Source organism: Delphinapterus leucas, chromosome 9, assembly GCF_059928025.1.
Source record: "Delphinapterus leucas isolate spDelLeu-1000000601 "Yukka" chromosome 9, BTC_Dleu_Yukka2, whole genome shotgun sequence".
Lineage (NCBI taxonomy): Eukaryota > Metazoa > Chordata > Mammalia > Artiodactyla > Monodontidae > Delphinapterus > Delphinapterus leucas.
In genome coordinates this window covers 103,640,055-103,663,013 of record NC_143137.1, presented here as the reverse complement: position 1 = coordinate 103,663,013, position 22,959 = coordinate 103,640,055, and the positions used below count along the sequence as shown (strand labels likewise).

At 48.6% G+C, this 22,959-nt stretch overlaps 1 protein-coding gene across 1 annotated transcript in view; it reads right to left on the bottom strand.

The window, feature by feature from the left end:
- The window catches only part of DDC (dopa decarboxylase), a 55,160-nt gene that overhangs the window by 16,420 nt on the left and 15,781 nt on the right, over positions 1 to 22,959 (bottom strand). The window contains exons 6-8 of the mRNA XM_022593194.2: positions 12,900 to 12,966; positions 7,121 to 7,215; positions 2,492 to 2,559 (exon numbers count right to left, since the gene is read on the bottom strand). Coding sequence (XP_022448902.2) covers positions 2,492 to 2,559; positions 7,121 to 7,215; positions 12,900 to 12,966 — 230 coding nt within the window. The remainder of the gene's footprint in view (positions 1 to 2,491; positions 2,560 to 7,120; positions 7,216 to 12,899; positions 12,967 to 22,959) is intronic.

The following is a 22,959-nucleotide window of genomic DNA, read 5'->3' as shown; positions in this document are numbered from 1 at the left end:
ATTAAATTAAAATGTGGTCACATGTCTGGGCCCAGATCCCATATGACTGGTATCCTTCTAAGAAGAGGAAATTTGGACACAGACATGCACAGAGGGACAACCATATGAAAACCCAGGGAGAAGAAGGCTGTCTACACACTGAGGAGAGAGGCCTCAGGAGGAACCAGTCCTGCAGACACCTTGGTCTCGGGCCTCTAGCCTCCAGAATTAGATTTCAGTTTTTTAAGCCGCCCAGTATGTGGTACTCTGTTACAGCAGCCCTAGCAAGGTAATATAAGCACAGCGCCCGAAATAGTAGACATGGGTAATTTTTATGTTAAAACACGAATCCTTCAAGATCAAATTCCATCAATCAATATTCATATCATCATTACCATATCTCCCAGATGTGTGAAATCACCTCAAAACCCTTGACAATGTTCTGGCCAGGACCTCAATAGCTCAGGAGAGAGAAGGCACATCCTCTATTATAATTTAAATTTTTACTCTATTTATTTAGCCTTTCAAACCCACAGGCAGGTGGGAGGCTCCCACCCCTCAATTCCCCACTCCGAGGGGATAACTAATCACCCTTCTCTTTGGCAAAATTTCAAATACTGGAGGCTGCTCTTGTGTCTTGTGGCTCATGTGTAAGTTTCTCCTACAGGCTCATAACGCTCAGGTCCGTTTTCCATCTCCAAACGACGTGGCCTCATCCCTACATTTCCCGTCTCCTCCCATACATCACCTCCCCTTTGCCAAATCTCCCTCTACGGGCTGGTCCTGAACAGAAGATGCCAGAAGGGACCCGTCTGAGACAGATTAACACACAGCCCCCAGCTCTGGCCGCATCTTCCAGCAGCCTCGGCCGTCACACCAGGCTCTGGGAAAGGCCACGGATAAAGCACGTTTTCTCTCATCCTTAACTTGCTCCCTGGCTTTCTGGATGCAAAGGCAGATGCTACATTTATTGTATTCATCCTTATCACATCTCAGCTTTTGGCTCATACATCAGTGGGCCCTGACAGCTGCAGTCTCCCCGTCTGGAAGAGGGGGCAGCCTCTTTGCAAGGCTGCCTGGGAGGGCAGTGACTTCGGTTAAATCGCGTGTGATGACGGCAGCCTGCACGGACGGGGGCTCCTTGCACATTCATTTTTGCTATTACTTTACCCAGGAAATGAATGGAACATCACGGCTTACCACAGGCCCCTCTGGGGTCACCTCGCTCCATCCCCCATCAGCCGTCAGCTGGTCTGTCCAGGCTGGCTCTGTGGCTTTTCTCTGCCAAATGCCTTAGCTAAGGATCCCTTAGCTGCCAGTTAACTTGCTCTGAGGCCAGCACCCCTCCTCACAGAACAGAGGCCTCGGGGACCCCTGCCGGCCCCATGCCAGCTGGGTGCTCTGGACCCACAATCCACCCGTCAGCTCCCTCGGACAGTGTTTGCGCCCGACCCAACACCCCAGCAAAACAGAATTACATCTCAACCCAAATTAAAGTTTGAAAAAAGGGAGTTTTGACACGCTGCAAAAACTAGCCTTAAAGTGTTCCGATCCAGGTAAAATAGACAAACACAACCACAAGAATACTAACATTCATAAAAGCTGTATCTTTTATCGGTTCTTATTAACATTGCAGAAAAACTGTAGCCCAAATATGAATGGGTTTTAAAATCATGTATCAGAGTTTGGGTCAAAGACTGACAAAAAAGAGAAATTGATTTAAACAGAAGTGAAGCACTGAACATGTAGTTTATCTTCAGACAGAGTTCAAGGGGAACTGATTACTTGGTGAACTGACTCTAGCCGGATTACGTGAGAGCTGGTTTCCTCACCTTTCTAAGGTGGAAAACCATTCACTTAATTACACAGTGAACAATTTTGCACAAAATTCATGCAAAGCCTCCTGATCTCAAGATTCATTAACCACCTTCTTACTCTAAAAAACTCAGAAGAACTAGTTTCTAGTAAAATCCCTTTCCACTCCCAGTCATCATGATTTCTTTAAATATTATCAATGTAGTGAAATACCAGCCACTTTCATTTTGGAAGTTTGGAATTCTTTTTTCTTGCTCTAGAGATAACCAATGTGATGCTGGTACTGCTGGTAAGAATTTTCAGGAAACTGCTTAGAAAACAGAATTGCTTTTATTTTTCCTTAGCAAATGCTTTTAGGCATATAGACTTAGATTTATTAAACATTTACGAATAAAAACATAGAAGCAAATGATTTAGAAATATGTGCTAAGGTTACTAAGCACTGTTTTTATTAATACTAGATAGATTAGACCAGAGATTTTCTCTGTTATCCTCTTTTCTTGTGCCAATATGTTCTAGATAACAGCATACAGCAGGGTAAGATTTAGCAAGCATTCCACCCATGGCTCAGAAACGCAGGCAAGCAGTAAGTGATGTATGTGCTTCGCCAGCAATGGCACCTCACCTGCCAGGTTTCTTTCGTATAAACTATTCTAAGGAGCAGGGTAATTGACATCTAATGAGCAGGGCAACTTACCACATGGCAGAGCAGTCAAAATTCACCAAAAGCCATTTGTGGGGATTAAAGTTAAATGAATCTGCATACTGCCAAGGAATAATAACAACAAAAAGAAAACAGTTGTTAATGTTTAGCTATAAAACAAGACCTCGTACATAGTAATTAACAGTTTGCAGTCTCAAATGAAAACCAACATGACCAGACAGAGGAGAAGGGAAGCAGCTGAACCATGGGGTTTGGGGCTCGAGGGCACTTGGGAAGTTCTGGGCAGCCACCGCTCCTACCTGAGCCTCTTTTCTTTCATTTTCAAATCCTGTCTCATGAAACATGAAGCTAATGTAGATCTGATTCTGGGCTGAAGCGCAAGGGGAGGAAGAGAGCTTTGGAGCCAGAGAATCGGGGTTGGCTTCCGGGCACAACCGCCTGTCCGTGTGGCCTGGATGGGAGTTCTGCTTCGTGGGGAAGGCGTGCAATCACAGCCACAAACTCTTCAGTGCAGCTCCCGAGGGTGATGCAGAAACCGTCCAGTGCAAACACTGAGACTGTCGCTGCTCCGTGGTTATAAAGCCAGCCAGCTCGGTGGCCCAGGGAACCACGTGATGAGAAAATGGCTACTGACCTCCTGCAGCTCTGGTTAAGCGGGGAGACCTGGCAAGAGAACAGTCCCTGGGCCATATGAAAACGACCGCCAGGTAGCCCTCAAGCTGGCTCCCCGCTCAGAGGCGGAGGGAAGGGACTGGCTGAGCCGGGCTGGGATGTGCCTCAGGGGAGGGTGTGCCCTGCAGAGAGACACCCACAGAACCAGAGCGACGCTGAGGTCCGCTGGACGTGAAGGGTACCAGGTTGCCGACTGAAAAAAATGCACAACCTAAAAGTTGAGTTATGTTTTTTGTGGCGGACTTTCCGAGAACTTCAAGCCCAGAAGACAGCATCTCAGGTAGCTCTGAGGGGCTGCTCTGAAGAGGCAAGGGGGAAGCCAGGATCTAGAGGGGTTTTTGCAACAAAGACCAGGTAGTGGGAACATCAAAAGATTACCATTAATAAAAGAAAACCAGACATCTCAAGTTAAGGAATTTAGCTCTTTTCTATGCATCTATGGGAAGATGCAAGAGTCTGGGCTCACTGAAACCACCCCTTTGATGGGCACCTCAGCTACCTGGGGCCAGTGTCCTATGCTTTCCCACCCTGAGTTCCCTCAGGGCTCACTTTCAGGGCGGCTGTAATGTGATGGCTTGACGGCTGCAACATCCTTTGTCTACTGATATGGCAGCAACATTTTCCTACAGGAATTTATAAGTGAGGGATTGGAATGAGATAGTATCTAGAGCCTTCCTATTATGTATGTGTTAAACCTAATTTGGTGTAGGGCTTTCACACTTGGATCAAGGGATGCATTTCGAGGACCCCGGATAATTGCAAATATGCAGAATTTCAAAGCATAATCGGAGCCCGACCCTGCCAAAGGTCATGGGAAGTTTCTGTCATCGTGAGGAGACCCACCCTGGCAGCAACACAGACACAGTTCATATTTGGGGGGGCTTGCCTGCTTTGAAACTGTGAGTCCCAATTCATTTTTAATTGGAGAGATTCACAGTTCTACTTTCCCACATAAAATGAGATGTAATTCATGGCTTATGTTGCATGCTTTCAAATTTGCAGTCTGAAGTCACATAAAATTTATCCACATTTCAAACTACTAGACAGTTCGGAATAATCAAAATTTTAATTCACAGGTGCTCTGTCAGACAACTGGACCGATCTGGCCTGGGAAATACTTTATGCATACGTTTCCTCAACTTTATGAACTGGCAAAGTTCTCAGAATGTATGTATCATGATCAGCAATGGGAAAGTGAAAATTTCGTAGCTCATCTACAGTAATCAGGCTCAGCCCATTTTTTTCATTTAGTGGGTTTGGTTCTTTTACCCACATTGATGTAACAGATCAACAACGGTTCCCGTTTATCTAAATGTTTTCTCCTTTATTTCTAAAGACACCCTCCACATTCATCGTACTCATAACAGTAACAGGGTCCCTTCCTGGATGCCAGTGGTAACAACTGCCAACAGCTGGCTCTAGGTTCAAGTTCAAGTGTCATCCCATTTTCAAGTAGAAAAATGAGAGATTTCAACCACCTAGACTGGTCAAGGAGGGCAGTCTGCGTTTTCACTGAGCCATCACAAGTGGCGAGCCCTTACGATTATCAGAGCGCCGGCTCTTGGCATATATCCTCTGGCGGATGGACAGGACCTGGGTCCACCTGGAGGCCACACGGCTGCATCTATAATTGAAGCAGAATGATGGCAGCGGCCATGGCAAGGCCCCAGCTGGGAGGAACCTCGTAGGGGGTGGGGAAGCTTCGAAGTCTCCCCAAGGCCGTGGGACACCTCTTCTCCATCCCAACGAGGGAAGGGAGAGGGGGTAGCCAGGAGGGGCCGACAGGGAGATGCGTGGTCACCAATGGCAACCTCACCCGTCTGCCCGCTCTGGGGGAGCAGATTCATTTCCCTCGAGGTTCCAATAAAAGCAATATTGAGAAAGAGACAGGAAATGACAAGTTTCATTTGTTGATAACGGGAAACAGAAGGTGAAAGAAGGGGCTTTGTTTGCTTGGCATTTTATTAGTTCCCTCCTGGGGGCTGATCTGTGGAAACGTCTTTCATTACCCACTGCGACGTTTTCTTCCGGCTGATGGAGAGGAAGGTTCTTATCTGCAGGGAAGGGCTGGGCCAGACAGGATATTGCACCCCTTATCTGCGAGCTGACCAGCAGGCCCTCCCAGCCCAGGGACCAGTGGCCACAGGAGGACAGATGGCAATGACTCATTGTTGGGTATGAAATCCTGTCTGCTGCTGATAGGATCTCACTGCAGCCCCACCACGGGGGTGGTCTGACAATTGGACACCCCCATGAAAGTGAAACCTCGAGCTGTGGGTTCATGGGCAAGAGAGGAGTGTAAGGGGGACAGATCGTGAGATTCTACACCTGATACTCAGAGTTAGAAAAGACCAGGCCTTGGGAGGAGCACATACCTCCCAGATGAATACTTTGCCCTTGGTCCCTGGAGACCATAGGGACAGACATTCCCAGTGATGTGCATCGTCACACACAAGACCACAGGACCACAACAAAAGGTATTTACATGGTACAGAGGTTTATTCTTCACTTCCTAGCACCAAACACCCACCTAACTAGCTACCAGCCATGAACTATAGAGGCCAGTGTGAGCTTCCCGTTACCAGAAGTTCTCATGTACTACACCCCTTCCCAATATTTCCAGAGGTCTCTGGAAGCTCTATTTACCCACCGAGGATTGATCTAAGCCCTCGCACACATTCAGTGATCAATAAGTAATTATTGAATGAACGAGTGAATAAATGGATGGATGTGAGGGAGCTATAAACCAGAATGCGCCTTCATTCATTAGTGATAAAGCCATTATTCATCCCAAAGAGGGGAATTTTGTATTCTATGCCTCTGACGCCCACTTTGCTGGTATTATGGTGTTATGAGAATCCAAATTAGTCACTAGAAAATTGATCGGCGGCAGGCAAGAGAGCAGAGGGAGGTTTGGAGGGATGGTCTCTCCAGGTCGTGGTGAAAAATGACAGTGGCGTGGAATGCGTGCATAGCTTGCTGTATGTAGACGCTGCTTCTCAGCCCTTGAAATATGGTTAACTTCTCTGATGCTTAAAACAACCCCTCAAATGAGGCATGATTACGAAATCCATCTTGTGAGGTGGGGAGAGGATACCAGCCTGCCCGAGGGGACATGGCTGGTCCTAGGGCAAAGCCAGGATGCAAACAGGCTGTCCAAGGCCCAAGACCACGCACCTCGTGAGGTCAAGGTCTCGAGAAAACCCTGCCTCTGAGCACGAAGCCATTACTGGCCTCCTTTGATTTACTATCCTCTTCCCCCGCTCACTGACAAAGTCTGCCACCCTGGACCCTTCATGGCATGTACATCTGAGTCCCTGGCAAGGAGGAACTTCCTGCCCCGCGAGCTGCCGACAGTGAAACCCGGCTCCAGCCTGAAACAACTCATCACTTAGTGTTAACTCTGCACCCTGGAGAAGCAGAGCATCTGTCAAGCGTTTTGGTGACTGCTTCTCTAAAGCAGCAGATACTTTAGCTGGCGTTACAGGCCATGTTTTCCAAATTCTGAAAGTGCTCAGGACATTTCAACGCACTGGTGGCTGTTTTTTCCATCTCAGTGAAAGTGAACATCATACTCAGTTGCGTGATCAGAACATGACTATTGATCCAGATCACATGGAATTGCAGGTTGTTTTTTAAAAAAATATCCCTTGATCTGAAACTCATTCAGATTTTATTTTCTTCCTAAACAGTTTCCCACCGTTTGTAAGCTCAACTCTATCCTATCATGATAGCTCTGCCCAGGATTTGCAGATGGAGAAATAGTGTAAACGTCAGGTGTATTTTGAGAAGACAAGGCTGTATGATCGGGAAGGTTCTCACCCCTTGTCACAGGGAAGTGTAACCTCCACTCATCACAGAAACTGGTTTGGAAGTCATTTGCTGAAACGAACCACAGTAGTAAAAATTATAAATGTCACATCCTTGTAAGGAGAAGTCACTGGTCACAGGATACCTTTTAAAAACGCTCTTGTGGAAGAGCATACTCACCTCCACTCCATTCAGAAGATGCCGGAACTCGGGGCAGATGAAGGCGCTGCCCGCGTAGGCAGCGTCCACATGCAGCCACACGTCCTCCTCGCGACCTGAAGCCCAGAAGCGACCTGTGAGCACTCGGAGGGCCGCCCTCATCCCGGGGTCAGAGCACCTGTCCCAGCCCAGCATCTTCTCAAATACAGTCTGTCAAGAGCGTTTGTTGGCCTGATGTCTGCATCCCTGACAAGCAGTGATGCTGAGGCAGAGGCCGTGTGCTACTGGCCCCGACGGTGCCTGGCACGGGGACCAGAGCTCAGAGGACGCGTGGAGGTGAGGGGAACCCCTGACCCTCGGTGTTGACCCTCACGCCCAGCAGAGCCCCAAGGAGCCAGCCTACCCCACACCAGCAGCCCGTCCACCCACATCTACTCCAGGCAGGTGCCATGCTCTGCCCTCCCCACCCCACCCTCGGGGAACTTTCTCCTCGATTCTCTTGGGTCTGAAATCCTTCCCACAAGCATCTCTTAAGGCTGGGACCACGCAGCCCACACTGGTCTCTCCAGGAAGTTCAGTCACCTGCTTTACGCTTCCTGAGATCATTCTCAGCTCCCTTCATAAATGAGATTTTTGTGTTCCAGCCGTACTGGAAAAGTCTCGCGGGAAGGGCACCTGCCTGACTTTGAGCTGGGATAGAGTCCTGTCTAAATGTGGTCCCTCGGGACTTCCCTGGTGGTCCAGTGGTTAGGACTCCGAGCATCCACTGCAGGGGACACGGGTTCGATCCCTGGTCATGGATCTAAGATCCCACATGCTACATGGTGCAGCCAAAAAAAAAGTAAAATAAAAAATAAATGTGCTCCCTCAATTCAAGCATATCTGGGCTCAACTCCCATCTCCAGCCACCCAGCCACCATGTGGTCTTATTGCCCTCCTGCAAGCTCGTTCCCCTCTCAGCAAATGGAGATGAAACAGCACCCAGACCTTGAGGGAAAAACTAGGTAACACTCGTATGTGCCCGTCACGACACTAGGACAGACTCGCTCCTAGAGCAACGGGATCCCCGTGATTATTTCCTGCCTCCGTGCTGTAGACTGCCCACGGCCGTGAAATACGCAATCAGGAGAGGTTGTGGGTCTGCAGCAAGGGGTGGGCGCCCTTCCCTTCCAGGGGCGGAGCTGCCCCAGGAGCACCAGATCAGGGCACCCTGGCAGGGGTCCGTCGACACCTGCATCTGTGCTGGTGGATGGATTCACGGTTCACTTTTGCATGCGTGAAGCCGATTCATCACACACGACGCTATGAGGTGTGAGGAGTGGTTCTGAGCTCTGCTGATAAAAGACAGAAGAGGCAATTCAAAGCCTCGGTTCAGTTTGATCTTCAGGATGGAAGGGATGAAGCCTTTGGTTGCCTCAGGATCAAATGTGTCCGGGGGGGTGGTGATATCGCCACAGAGGATCACGCTGAGTGAGCCTAAAGCACGTCTTACGGGTTCATCACTGCACTCAGACCAGCCTCCCCAGGTGCCCGTGGAGCCCCCCATGGATGTGGCCGTGAGCCAGGAAGGGAGAAAGGGGATCAGGAAAGGACAGGACGGCCGCCACCGCTGCAGCAGTGCTGTCACCTGTTGCTGCTACAGCTCAGACCCGCTGAGGGGAGGGAGACGCTTCAGACGCACGTGCAGGATAGACACAAAATCTCAGGGCAGGTCTGTGCTCTCCTCGGGGCCGTGGGAGCTGCTAAGGTAAGCTGCATTTTCTGATGGAGGCGCTTGGGTGGAGTTTGACTGCGTCCGGCTCAGGACTGAGCAGCGAAGGGTCAGGCAGACAAGGCAGGAGGGACACAGCCGTGAGGGCTGGAGGAGGGGACGGAGTCTGGGAGCTGCAGACGGGCTCTCCTTCCCCCTCGGCCCTCACCCTGAGAGAGGGATGCTTTAACACAGTAAAACCCACACCCCCTTACTTTAGCCAGGCCTAACCCGGGACAGATGGAGGAGAGGAGATCTGACCCTGAACCCCCAGGACAGGGCTGTAACGATGTCAGCCCCCAAGTCTCTGTCACTCCAGAGGATACGGGAGATCCAAGAGGGGCAGTGTGTGGGGAATGATGGGGGGCCGCTCAGGGTTTCGAAAGCGGGGCACCAGAAAGAAGGTGCCAGAGAGAACTAGCCTTACCCCGGAAGAGCTCTGGCCTTTGCCCTCGGCTCCAGGGAGGGGACCTCTAGCCCCTGGAAGGCCTGGCCTGAGAGAAGTTGTGGCCCCCCAGACGGCCATTCCATGTCAGTCCTGAGTCCTGAAGGACTGGGAACGAAAGGTATGAGCTGGATGTCCGGGAGGGGCTGGGGAAAGAGGGCAGCCTCCCGGCCAGTGTGTGACACAGCCCAGTACAAACCCTGACACCGAAGGCTCGGCAAGCTTCCCTGGCAGGGAGGGCCCGCTCTCTGGGCCTACTGTCATGCATCAGGGCTGGTTGGGGGGACCCAGGGTGACTTCACAGGAGAGGACGACCCGAAGCCCCAAGTTTGGACCCTTCCCCACTCTACCCCAGGCACCTCCTCCTGCCATAAACCGTAACCACAAGTATGCTCTCAGGTGTGGAGCATCAAACCTGAGGGAAGCTTTGGAAGCCCTGACCTTGGAGCTGGTGTCAGGACCAGGGACAGCCTTTGAGGGACTGGATTCCCTCTAACCGTGTAGTTGGCCTAAAACTCCTGCAGGAGGAACTTCCAGACACCCGTGGGGAGTGGATTCCCAATGGGCTTCTCTTCTCTCCACGGGGAGGGGAACAGCCTTGAGCACCACCTCTGCATCCCAAGTCTTACGTGTGATCGGCTGACAGCACAACCTGCTTTCCGTGCCCACCGAATACGGTGGGTTTCTGTAGGGGTCAGGGGTCACTGAGGCCCCAAGGCCAGAGCACAGGAGTCGCATGCCCCAGGACGAGGCCCACCCAGCACGCAGGCAAGGCCGCCTCGACGGGGAGGTTTCTGATGCGTCCAAGAGGGAAGGGGCAGCCCCTGTGCCTGTCGGGCCCCCACTGCCTTGCCTGTTTCCTTTCGAGGCCCCCGTGGACAGGAGCAGACAGGCCTCCAGCACCATCAGCTACAGACCCGCCAGGCACCCCTCCCCCTGCCACACCCCTGGGACCCCCGCTTCCCACTTTCACACTGCCTGCCTGTCTACCTGCAACTCTCTGCTTTCTTTTTTTTCTTTTGCGGTACGCGGGGCTCTCACTGTTGTGGCCTCTCCCGTCGCGGAGCACAGGCTCCGGACGCGCAGGCTCAGCAGCCATGGCTCACGGGCCCAGCCGCTCCGCGGCATGTGGGATCTTCCCGGACCGGGGCACGAACCCGTGTCCCCTGCATCGGCAGGCGGACTCTCAACCGCTGCGCCACCAGGGAAGCCCTGCAACTCTCTGCTTTCTGTTTCTCATCCTGTTCTCAATAAAATCTGCCAGGAAATTCCACTGACCGGTCCAGGAGGACCAACTGAAACAGTCTCTCCGGCAAACTGTTTGGAAAGGAGCTAAACAGAAAGTGTCTTTCCTAAAGCAGCAGTTGGGAGAAAACCGAGTTTTGACGTGCTCTCTTGGTCACGCGGTGGTGCGCAGATAAATAATCTGAATTATTTTAATGGTGTAGTCCAACCGCACGGGAGAACAAGGTGGGCCTGGTCCTGTCTGAAGTTAAAGGATGCTAAATATTTGGCGACTCAGGTAAATGACGTCAGAGGAGGGGAAGCAGGTGAAAGGCGCTCATTCACCGTCAAGTCACCACCAATGATTAGCAAGAGCATGGCTGGTAATGAACAGAATTGCCCAAATCGGCTTCGTGGATAAGCCTCGGCAGCGAGTGGAGCGTTGTGGCACTCGCCACGCCTGCCCAGAACAGCCTCGGCATCTGGCACCGTACGCATCACCGATCCAGGTCTTCCCATGGCCCCCAGGCCCGAGCGCAGGGGGAGCCCCAGGACATCACGACAGCCGGTGCTGGGGCGGCAGGACCCTGTGGGCTGTGCCCGGCAGGTGACCCGGCCCTCTAATCCCATGGCCCCGGAGTGACATCAGCCGGCCACGGGCCAGGGCGTCCAGCTCCCGGCCTGACATCTGAGTCCAGGGGCTCAGCGCCTTGGCCTGGGTCCAGGGTTTGCAGCTCATGAGGCCACCGCTGCAGCCACGACTGGCTTGTCCCTCCTCCCGGCTCCCAGCCCCCGGCCCTGCAGCCCTGCCTCCGGCCAGCTGCTCGGACAGACATCTGCCACGGTCACAGTGGCGGAGCCCATGGGAACGGGCCAGGCCACACCAGCGGCCACTTGACCAACCAGCCACCGGCTCCACGTCCCTCAAAGCACGAAGGCTCCTCTCTCGCTCTTTTTTTTTTTTTTTTTTTTTTTTTGCGGTACACAGGCCTCTCACTGTTGTGGCCTCTCCTGTTGCAGAGCACTGGCTCCGGATGCGCAGGCTCAGCAGCCATGGCTCACGGGCCCAGCCGCTCCGCGGCATGTGGGATCTTCCCGGACCGGGGCACGAACCCATGTCCCCTGCATCGGCAGGCGGACTCTCAACCACTGCGCCACCAGAGAAGCCCTCCTCTCTCGCTCTTGTCTCGCGCCCTCTCCGTGCATTAACTTGTCCACTCACAATCCCATTGCTTTACAATAAATGTTTCCATCTCTACTTCGCAGATGGGGACGCAGCTCAGAATTGAGGCACACGGCGTCAAGGGTGGCCTGGGCTGCACCACGGCTGCCTGTGACGGAGCCCTGCCCAGCGCACTCCATCAGACTTCCGTCACACCGGGGGAGAGGGGGTCCACTCCCGCACCCCCTGAGTGTGGTCCACAGGCAGACCCAGGTGAGGAGAGGCGAGAGACCGCTGGGGTTCCACAGACGGGCAGTGAGCCAGGTCCCAGTGGCACAAGCCGCAGCTCGGCCATGAAACACCCAGACCCTTCCGATGACTCCTGCCACCCGGCCCTCCCCTTCCCGGGGCAGCAGCTCCGCCTGCAGCGGTGGGACAGGCCCTCCTGCCCCGAGGACAGAGGAGGGGTGGGTCACAAGCCGGGACCCCTGCCTGAGGAAAGGCTTTCTGGCCACAGAAAACCTCCTGGGCCTGCTGAGTTCCCAGGGCCTCAGCTTAAAGAAGCCGCTTATTCAGGGCTCACCTTTGAATTCTCTGAATTCTTGTCTCTTGGAGAAAACCTCAGTGCTCCAGTGAGGGGGAGGTGAGGGGGCCCGGCAAACACACGAAGCACACACTCTTCTTGGGAGAAATCCAGTTTTTTGATATTGACTTGCTTAATCACTTTAATTTGCTCAATTATATTCAGGAATTCCAAAAGGGCAAAAAAAGATGCTGGAAGACCTACTCCAAGGACAGAAAATTCTCCTGCCATCACACACACGACCCTCTGAGAGTGTGAAGAGCTGATTCCCCTCAACCGGGGGCAACACAGCCTTTGTAATCTGTCATCACTGTTATAGTTTTCTTACCAATAGCGTGTTGGTACAGCTAAGCTTAGCTTTTGTCCAATTAGCCCGAATTCTGAGTTTATGGGGTTCAAGCTAAGGAGGTTTTTGTCACTGTAAACACGAGAAGAGTTTGGCAAACTATCCTGCAATAAGTTTAACGATGTTAATATTATATGAATATATTTTATTACTATATAATTATATTACCTTTTATATACTACATTATGATATGAAGTTAATATTATGAAGGAGAGACCAAAGAGGCAGTCTACTGAAGTCCCCGGATACTGAGACCATTTTCCAAAAGAAAATTTTAATCAGATACTTACAGATGGGACCCACTTCTAAGAGGTTGTCAAAAGAGCAGCAGGACGTGGTCCCCAGCGTGGCCACCACCTGGAGAGCAGGAAGCAGAGGTCCCTTCAGCCCTGCATCGTAGTCACTGTCGTACCCTACACACACACACAGCTACCACCCCTACCCAGATGGGGCCCACAGCCTGAATACACATGCTGGCTGAACGTGTGCTGGATGGAGAGGTGAGTCTGTGGATACGTATTTAATATTTGCATGGAAGCATCATAACGGGTTGAGAGAAACAGAGCTGGTAACAGAAAACTAGACTGTGAGATTACAAAGGGCACTGGCACAGATTTCCCAGGATGCCGAGGGACGGGAAGGAAGGCCCGGACCGTGTGAACAGCGTTCCCTGTGTTCCGCTTTATTGATACAAGTGTGTATATTGACTATAGGGATATCATTCCTTCCATGAAGTAGGGAGTCTGGATTTTCTTAGCTGAGTGTGTGTGTGTGTGTGTGTGCGCGCACGCAGAGCAAGCACACAGAATGATGCGCACGTCATCGGCCTGGCTGGGGCTGCTCCAGACCTCGTGCGATGCTTCTTCTGGATCAGCCTCCGGGTCAGCTCAGAGATGGACCAACGGCATCACTCACTGGTGTTCACCTGCTGCCCTTCTCTCTGAATGAAACTGTTCCCAAAGATTAACTTCAACCCTCAAAAGAAGAAGCTTTGCTCTCCTAAGGAAATTCACGAGAAAGCCCTCCCGACCCTGAAAATAATTCTTAAAGGGTGTCCCGAGAAAGCTTTGAGAACGGTTGGTCACCCAGCTGGGAGACGTGGCTGGGAATTCTCTGCCGTCTCACTTCTGCTCCCTGAGCGCCCTGCAGCTCTGTGATCACACCTGCGCGCCTGACTTGTAAATTCCCACTCACGAGGCTGTCTCTCCCTCCTGACCCATGAAACTCTTGAAACCAGGGTCTACGTCTTATTTCTTTGTGTTGCTAGGAACTCACACTTTGCTGGCACAGAATAGGTGCTGAAACATTTGCTGCATGCAAACGCTCTCCAAATGATCAAAAAGCATCTTATGTTTCCAAACCAAAGAGCCTAATTGATTTACAATGGCGGGCACAGTCTGGATAATGAAATTTCTCTTTCGATGTGATAAGGCTGTGAAATTTCATTCAATCTGTGTGGCCTTTATGGAGCCCCCAGCAATGCTCTGTGCCCTGAGAAGAGAGACACAGGGGTCGGAAACACGCAAGCTAGGAAACCTGAGAACCCAGTTGGAGGCCTCTCTGGTGCATTTCGCCTGCAACCACCTGCCTTTGACCTGAAAACCAAATGTGTCTTTCAAAGAGAGTCAAAGTGCTCTGGCCAGGGGGGGCATGGGTTCCGCTCTGTGATGGCTCAGCTGACACAGTCACCTGGGCCGGAGAGAGTGTTGCTTTGCTATTCAGGTGTGGTGAGGCCAACAGGTTGGGAGGACATTGCCACTAAAAAGATAGCTCGTTATACCCATGGGGAGAGGGGATGCCATGCCATGCAGAGCCACACAGGGAAGCGTCAGGGTCAGTCAGGAGGCAGAGGGAAGGGAAAAGGTGGGCGGGAACTATGGGTTCCCTGCAGAAAGGAACAGGTGAGGCCAGAGCAGGCAGGCTTAGGATTGACAAGTGTGAACTCTTTCAGATGATTTCAGCAGGCTGTGAGGCACTGCCCTGGTTGTCTGGTCCTTGGCTCTGGGGGGATCGGGGAAGGAGAAGTGTGGCCTGGGGGGATCGGGGAAGGAGAAGTGTGGCCTGGAGTGTGAGAGACTCGTAAAGCGGAGGTGGGCAGGGCTTGTGGGCTCCGGGTGGCTGGTTTGCTTAGGAAAGGCTCACTTGCCTTTCAGCTCTCCAGGAACTGGCTAGACCTCCAGGGTCAGCAAGGTCCTTAAGACATCCAGGCATCAGCAACACAGAAAATAAAAAGGCAAGATGAATACACAGACATTGAAGCTCAGCATTTGGGGCAAAAAGGCCGGGACTGGAGGCCCAGTTCTGCATCACATTGGCACCTGCTGGGGTTTTGTTTTCTCACTTACAACACAAACGCACTAGACCAGGACCTGCCCAGACCCTAAGGTCTGCGGGTGTAGACCTTCCAGCCTCAACGTTTCCCGTGGCTTCTCAGCCCCTTTCCTCCCCGCCTCTGTGCCCATCCCCTCCCTGGTCCAAGTGCCAAGCATTCTCCACGTCTGCTTCATCTTGACAAGATAAATGACTTAGTGGGAATCCAAGTCAGTGAGCAATTTTTCTCTTGTGTTTGCAATATATAACTGAATACTAAAATGCTTTGTCTAAGGGGCCTAGTTTGGTAGGTAGAGCACGGAACTCTTAAAATGCTTTGTCTATGTCATAAACCATGTAGCTTCAGAAAACCAAAGGATGATTAAACCTTCTTAATATCACTTGTCATTTATTTTCTCAATTTTAATCTCTTAGGAATGACGCTTCTGTAGTTCAGCACTTCCTTCAGTTTCATCTCATTTTCCTCAGCTAAATTCTAATGGAAATAAATGCCATAGCTTCTGTTTTTAAAATTACACTAAACATTAAAAATTATTAAATTGTTGTTAAAATTATTTTCCATTAATGTGTACACAGGAGTGTGTCTAGAACGATTCCACCTAATATTAGTACTGCTTGTCTCTTACGATGAGATTTGGCTAATATAAACCGTCTATTCTTAGCTTTTTATGTAGTTATTGATGTTTTTGTTCTGAGCATGGAGCATTCTGTAAAAACAACAAGAAAATGCCCAGTCCTAGGAGTGGCCTCAGGAGAGAACACGTCTCAGCCAGGCCTGGGAGCTTTGCAGAGATTATATCCAGTCATCACGACCCTCCTGGATGCCTTCAGGGACCCCTACTTTACAGTTGGTTTACGTGAGTCTCCTGTGGCGGGGTCGGGGGTTGGTCCAGGGACACGCAGGCAGGAGCAGACCACAAGGTGAGCCCAGGTGCGTGAACTCTGGTCCTGCCGCCTAGAGAACGCAGCATGCTGGACCGTGCCCGAGGCCCTTCCAACCGACCCCAGCCCTTTGCGGCTCACCGGGCCGCACGTGGGCGGCACGGGGATCCAGGCTCTCGCGAGGCTGTTCCAGGCGGGCCGGAAGGGGGCGGGGGGGGAGGGGAGGGGAGGAAGGGGAGGGGGAGGGGGAGGGGAGGAGGGGGAGGGGAGGGGGGAGGGGAGGAGGGGGAGGGGAGGGGGGAGGGAAGGAGGGGGAGGGGAGGAGGGGAGGGGGAGGGGGAGGGGAGGGGGAGGGGGGAGGGGGAGGGGAGGGGAGGAGCGGGCCCTGCGTGCTTGGTGTTCTAGTGGCTGTGGGTCAGCTTGCCCTCACTCTCAGACACCACTTTCAAGCCCGGCACCTGCTGCGCTCCGGGCTCTGATTACCCCAGCTCAGCTCAGTGATGCTAACCTGATTTCAGGCGCTCTTCAGGGGCCTAATCACATTTGTGCAGGGGGAGACGGGCGGGGCCTGTGTGGGCGCCCCATCTCTGAGAGCCCGGGGCGGTCCTGCTACTCCCGCTGTCCCCTCCCCTCCTTCTCCTCTGCCGTCCTCACCATGGGCCCGATCTGCTCTAATACAAGCCCTGCAGGCTCCGCCCTCCCCCTCGGGCCTGACCTTAGCAAGTCAGGAAGGCAAACCATCGAGATGAGAAAGGGAACTTTATTACAAGCCACAGCGAGTTTGTGGAGGGGCAGTGATTCTGATTTCCCTGTTCAAATCTGCCCAACGTACCCCTGATCTGAGCAGCGGGTCTTGACTTTGAAGGGGCTGCAGCCTCTTTGCGAAATCATGAAGGAGGTGGGCAGGGCTTGTGGGCTCCGAGTGGCTGATTTGCTTAGGAAAGCCTCACTTGCCTTTCAGACCTCCGGAAACTGGCTAGACCTCCAGGGTCAGCAAGCTCCCTAAGACATCGAGGCATCAGGGTCCGCAACTCAGGGTTGGGCACAGAGTTACGCATGTGCAGAATGATAACCAGCACGCGTTCGTTTCAATGGGAATAAGCGAGCCACATGTCAAAGCTCAAGCTACCCTCCTGCCCGACCCAGGCGGACTTCTCTCTGCAGCTTCACAGGCCCTTGACTGCCCCTTTAAGATAACAGCCAGCTGCATCTCCTCCTGTATCCTATGATCTTTCACATCTCTGTGCCTTACAGTACTGTTTTCTCTCACAAGACAGGCACGTGCCCGCACGTCCTCCAGGACACTGGGCTTATGTGTTACCTCTTAGCAAAGGCTTCACTGACATCCCCTACGAAACTCATTGTACCCTCTACCCCTTGTCCACATGCATAGAGTCCTCATCAGATAAGATCAGGGATACATCTGTCTCCCTCCAGGAACATCGCAGGAGGAAAGGGACCACGCCTCTCCACAGATGCCCAGGGCTGGTACAGGAAGTGCTCTAGGGAAACAGGCACGTTACGCAGGTCAGACTATGAGTTCTGATGAGTTGTGAAACCCTCTGCTCTGAATCACAGGACTTCGAACACAGCTCACATTTACCTTGGCGCAAACGACTGTTCCCTTAATGTCTCCACTTGAGCAAATAAGATCCTTGAGGCCCACCCCCCTTAATCTCAGCACCCACAGGCCCAGTACGTGGAGGGTATTCATTTGTCAAACAAGTGAATGACTGAGTGAATTAACATGAATTGTTGCCTGTTCCATCACCAGAAGCTTTGAAATGCGATCAGTGGAAGTATCTGGCACCTGCTGCTCCTAAGGCCATGAACTTGTCACCTTTTGCATGAGAGAGCCCACCATGGAGATCGTAAAACGTAGTCGATGGAAGTGTAGATGCCTCTTAAAGGACACACACAGAATGTTCCAACAGAGGTCTTGGCCACCCTGAAGAGCTCACAAATGATGCTTATTTCAAACTCCTCGTAAACACAAAGGCACAGAGTAGCAGCCAAAGTGAAACACGGCACTACCTCTGAAGTCCCACCACAAGATTATGAGAGTGTGGACAAGAATGTCACCTGCCACATCAGTAAACAAAGGATGTTGTGGCCATCACGCCATCAGCACTGCAGCCTCCCCCAGCTGTGCACCCTGAAGGAATTCAGGATGGAGAAAAGCCTAGTCAGTTAAGGTGCATATCAAAGGAATGATTTCACTGAGCCCAGACTCTTGCATCTTCCCATACATAGAAAGGCGTTAAATTCAAAACCAGATGTTTAAAGTACAGTCGATACAATCTCTTCTAGAAAAATAGAAGAGGAAGGAACCACTTCTCCAGTCTTTTTATGAAGCCAGTGTTACCCTAACATCAAAACCAGAACAAGACTATAAAAAAGGAAAGCTACAAACCAATATTACTCATGACCAGAGAAGCAAAAATCCTAAAAATATTAGTAACTGGAATCCAGCAATATATAAAAGGAATTACACGCTATGAACAAGTGAGATTTATTCCAAGAATGCAAGGCTGGTTTAATATTTGACATTCAATGTAACCCGCCTTGCTAACAGACTAAAGAAGAAAACCACATGACCATATCAATCAATGTAGAAAAATCATCTGACAAAATTCAACACGAATTTATGATAAAAATTCTCAGAACTCTAGGAATAGAGAAAAACTTTCTTAACCTGGCAATGAACACCTACCAAAACCTAAAGATAACATCTTACTTAATGGTGAAAAACTAAATACATTTCACTTAACATTGGGAACAAGGTAAGAATGCCCAGTCTCATCCCTGCTATACAAATAGTACTGGAAGTTCTATCCAGTGCAAAAAGGCAAGAAGAAGAAATAAAAGGCATACAGGTCATAAAGGAAGAAGTAAAACTGTACCTATTTGCATATAGCATGATTATCTAGATAGAAAACCCCCAAGAAATCCATTAAAAAAACCCTCTTAGTTTAGCAGGGTTACAGGATACAAGATCAACATACAAAAATTAATTCTATTTCTATAAGCTACAATAAACACATGGACATCAAAATTAAACATTCAATACCATTTATAGTTGTTCAAAAATAATTCTGTATGTATAAATCTAGCAAAACATGTACAGTCTTATATGATGAAAGAAATTAAAGGAGATTAAATAAACGAAGAGATATATCATGTTCATGGCTTGAAAGACAACATAGTAAAGATTTTAATTACCATATAGGGCAAAGGGAAAGTCTCAAGAGAAATTTTAAAAATATTTTTAACTCAATGAAAATGAAAATACAACTTATCAAAATTTGTGGAATGCAGTGAAAATAATGCTTAGAGGGAAATTTATAGCATGAAATGCATACATATACTAGAGAAGAAAGGAAATTTTAAATCCATAATGTAAGCTTCCACCTTAGGAAACTAGAAAACAAAGAGCAAATTAAGTCCAAAGGAACTAAAAGAAAAGAAATAATAAGAATTAGAGTAGACATCAGTGAAATTAGGAACAGGAAATCAATAGAGAGAATCAACGAAACCAAATGCCGGTACTTTGAAAAGATTGATAAAATTGATAAACATCTAACTAGGTTAACTAAGAAAAAAGAGAGGACACAAATTACTAATATTAGAAATAAAAGAAGGACCATCACTACTGATCTCATGGATGGTAAAAGGGTAGTACAAGAATATTATGAGTAACTTTATGCCCACAAATTTGAAAACCTGAATGAAATGGATCAATTCCTTGAAAGATGTAATCTACAAAAACTCACATAAAGAAAAATAGATCCTCTCAATAGGCCTATACCGTGGCTTGAACATTTCTGTTCCCCCCTCACCTCCGCAAAACCCTTGAAACCAGAGTTGTTTGTATTAGGAGGCTGGGCCTTTGGCAGGTGCTTAGGTCATGAGGGTGGGGCCCTTGAGAACAGGATTGGTGCTCCTGTAAAAGACACCACACAGAGCTCCCTTGCCCCTTCTTCCATGTAAGGACATGGCAAGAAGTCAGCTGTCTGCACCCAGGAGAGGGTCCTCACCAGAGCCCACCCTGGCACCCTGATCTCAGACTTCCTTCCTCCAGAAGCGTGGGAAATAAATTTCTGTTGTTCATAAAGCACCTAGTCTGTGGTATTTTATTACAGCAGCCTGAACAGACTAAGATGGCCTATATCTATTAAAGAAATAAAGTCAGTAAATTAAAAGCCTTCCATAACAGAAAGCAGCAGGCCCAGTTTTGTTCACTGGTAAAATCTACCAAATATTTAAGAAAGGAATTAAACTAGATATAGAAAACAAACTAGGGCTCCCCTGGTGGAGCGGTGGTTAAGAATCCACTTGCCAATGCAGGGGACCTTGGTTCGAGCCCTGGTCCGGGAAGATCCCACATGCCGCGGAGCAACTAAGCCCGTGCGCCACAGCTACTGAGCCTGCGCTCTAGAGCCCGCGAGCCACAACTACTGAAGCCCGCACGCCTAGAGCCCATGCTCCGCAACAAGAGAAGCCGCCGCAATGAGAAGCCCGCGGCACCGCAACAAAGAGTACACTAGCGGCAAGTAGAGAAAGCTCGCATGCAGCAACGAAGATCCAATGCAGCACAAAATAAATAAATAAATTAATTTTTTAAAAAAAAAGAAAAAAGAAAACAAGCTAGTGGTTACCAGTGGGGAGAGGGAAGGGGGAGGGGCAGGATAGGGGTAGGGTATTAAGAGATAAAAACTACTATGTATAAAATAGATAAGCAACAAGGATATATTGTACACAGGAAATTATACGCATTATATGGTAATAAATTTTAATGGAATTAACCCGTAAAAATGCTGAATCACTATGTTGTACAACTGAAACTAATATAATACTGTAACTCAGCTATATTTCAGTTTAAAAAAAAAGAAATTAAACAAATTCTCTACAATCTCTTCCAGAAAATTGAAGAAAAGGGAATGTTCCCTAACTCATTCTGTAAGGCCAGACTTACTCTAGTTCCAAAATCAGATAAAGACATTACAAGAAAGAACTGTAGACAAATATCTCATGGATATAGATGTGAAAATTCTCAACAAAATATTAGCAAATTGAATTCAATAATATGTAAAAAATAATAACCAGGTGGGATTTATTCTAGGTATGCATGGCTGATTCAGCATTGAAAATCAATTAATATGACCTATCATATCAAAAGGCTAAACAAGAAAAAAATCACACAATCATATCAATAGATACAGAAAAAGTATTTAACAAAATCCAGCATCCATTTATAATAAAAAATTCTTAGCGAATTTAGGATTAGAGTGGAATTTCCTCAACTTGATAAAGAATATCTATTAAAAACCTGAGAGCACACTTAACAGTGAGAACCTACAGGATTTCCTGATAAGATCAGAAACGAGGCAAGGATATTTGCTTTCACCACTCCTATTCAACACGATGCTGGGAATTCTACCTATTACAGTAAGACAAGAAAAGGGACTAAAAGATATACAGATTGGGAGGGAAAAATGAAACTACCTTGGTTTGAAGATGACATGGTTGTCTATATAGATATCCTACCCCCTCACCCCCCAAAAAAACCAAAATCAAAATCAAACCCAAAATCTCCTGAAACTAATAAGCAATTATAAGAAGATACAGAATAAAGGATAATATACAAAAGTCAATTGCTTTCTTATATTCCAGCAATGAAAAATTTGCATTTGAAATTAGAAACACAATACCATGTACATTAACACCAAACTAGAGATAGAGAGAGAGAGAGAGCGAGAGAGAGAGAGAGAGAGAGAGAGAGAGAGAGAAATGCTAGGTAAAAATCTAACAAAATATGTATGAGATCTATATGAGGAAAACTATAAAATTCTGAGGAAAGAATTCAAAAAAAATCTAAATAAATGGACAAATATTCTATGTACATGGATAGGAAGATTCAGTATTGTCAAGATTTCGGTACTTCCTAACTTGATCTATAAACTTCCATCCAAAATTCCAGCCAATCATGTTATGGCTATTGACAAACCAAGTCTAAAGTATATAAAGAGAAGCAAAAGACCCAGAATATCCAACACAATATATATGTATATATTTTGCCACGTGGCTTGCGGGATCTTAGTTCCCCAACCAGGGATTGAACCGGGCCCTGGGCCCTGGCAGTGAAATTGCCGAGTTCTAACCACTGGACCACCAGGGAATTCCCTACCCAACGCAGCACTGAGGGAGAAGAACAAAGTCAGAGGACTGACACTACCCGACTTCAAATCTTACTATAAAGCTACTGCAATTCAAGGCAGTGTAAAATTGGGGAAAGAATAGACCAACAGATCAATGGAACAGAATAGAGAGCCCAGAAATAGACACACACAAATATGGTCACCTGATCTTTGACAAAGGAGCAAAGGCAATTTAATGGGGAGAGGATAGACTTTTCAACAAATGGTACTAGAACAACTGGACATCCACATGCAAAAAAAAAAATGGATTTGGACACAGACATTACACCTTTTACAGAAACCAGAGCAAAATGGATCAGAGACCTAAATGTAAAACTATAAAACTCCTAGAAGATAACACTGGAGAAGACCTAGAACATCTTGGGTTTTGTGATGAGTGTTTAGGTACCAATGACATATTCCATGAAAATAAAATTGATGAGATGGACTTCATTAAAAATAAAAACTTATTCTTTGTGATAGATACTTCAGAGAATGAAAGGACAGGTCACTGACTTGGAAAAAACATTTGCAAATCATACCTTTTGATAAGGCACTGGTGTCCAAAATATACAAAGAAATCTTAAAACTCAACAATCTGAATCTTGTTGATGTCTCCACAGTTATTTGTTTATGCTCCTGATTCCTCTGGGAATTCCTCGAATCAGGATCAAATTGTGTATAAAATCATACCCTCTGTGCCTCTCCCAGCCTACATGTTAGATATTCAATAAAGGGCGCTAAATTTGAATCGCTCAAAACAATTTTTTGGATAAAAAAGCTTGTCTCAAAGATTAACTCTTAAAAAGTAGTGGAAGTTATTACTACATGGCCCCTTGAGTCTGTTGAACCTAGATTGCTCTACAACTAGGAAATACCCAGATACTGACAGGTGTGGCTCAGAGCATGGAATCCTGGGTACACAGGAGAATCTGGAAAT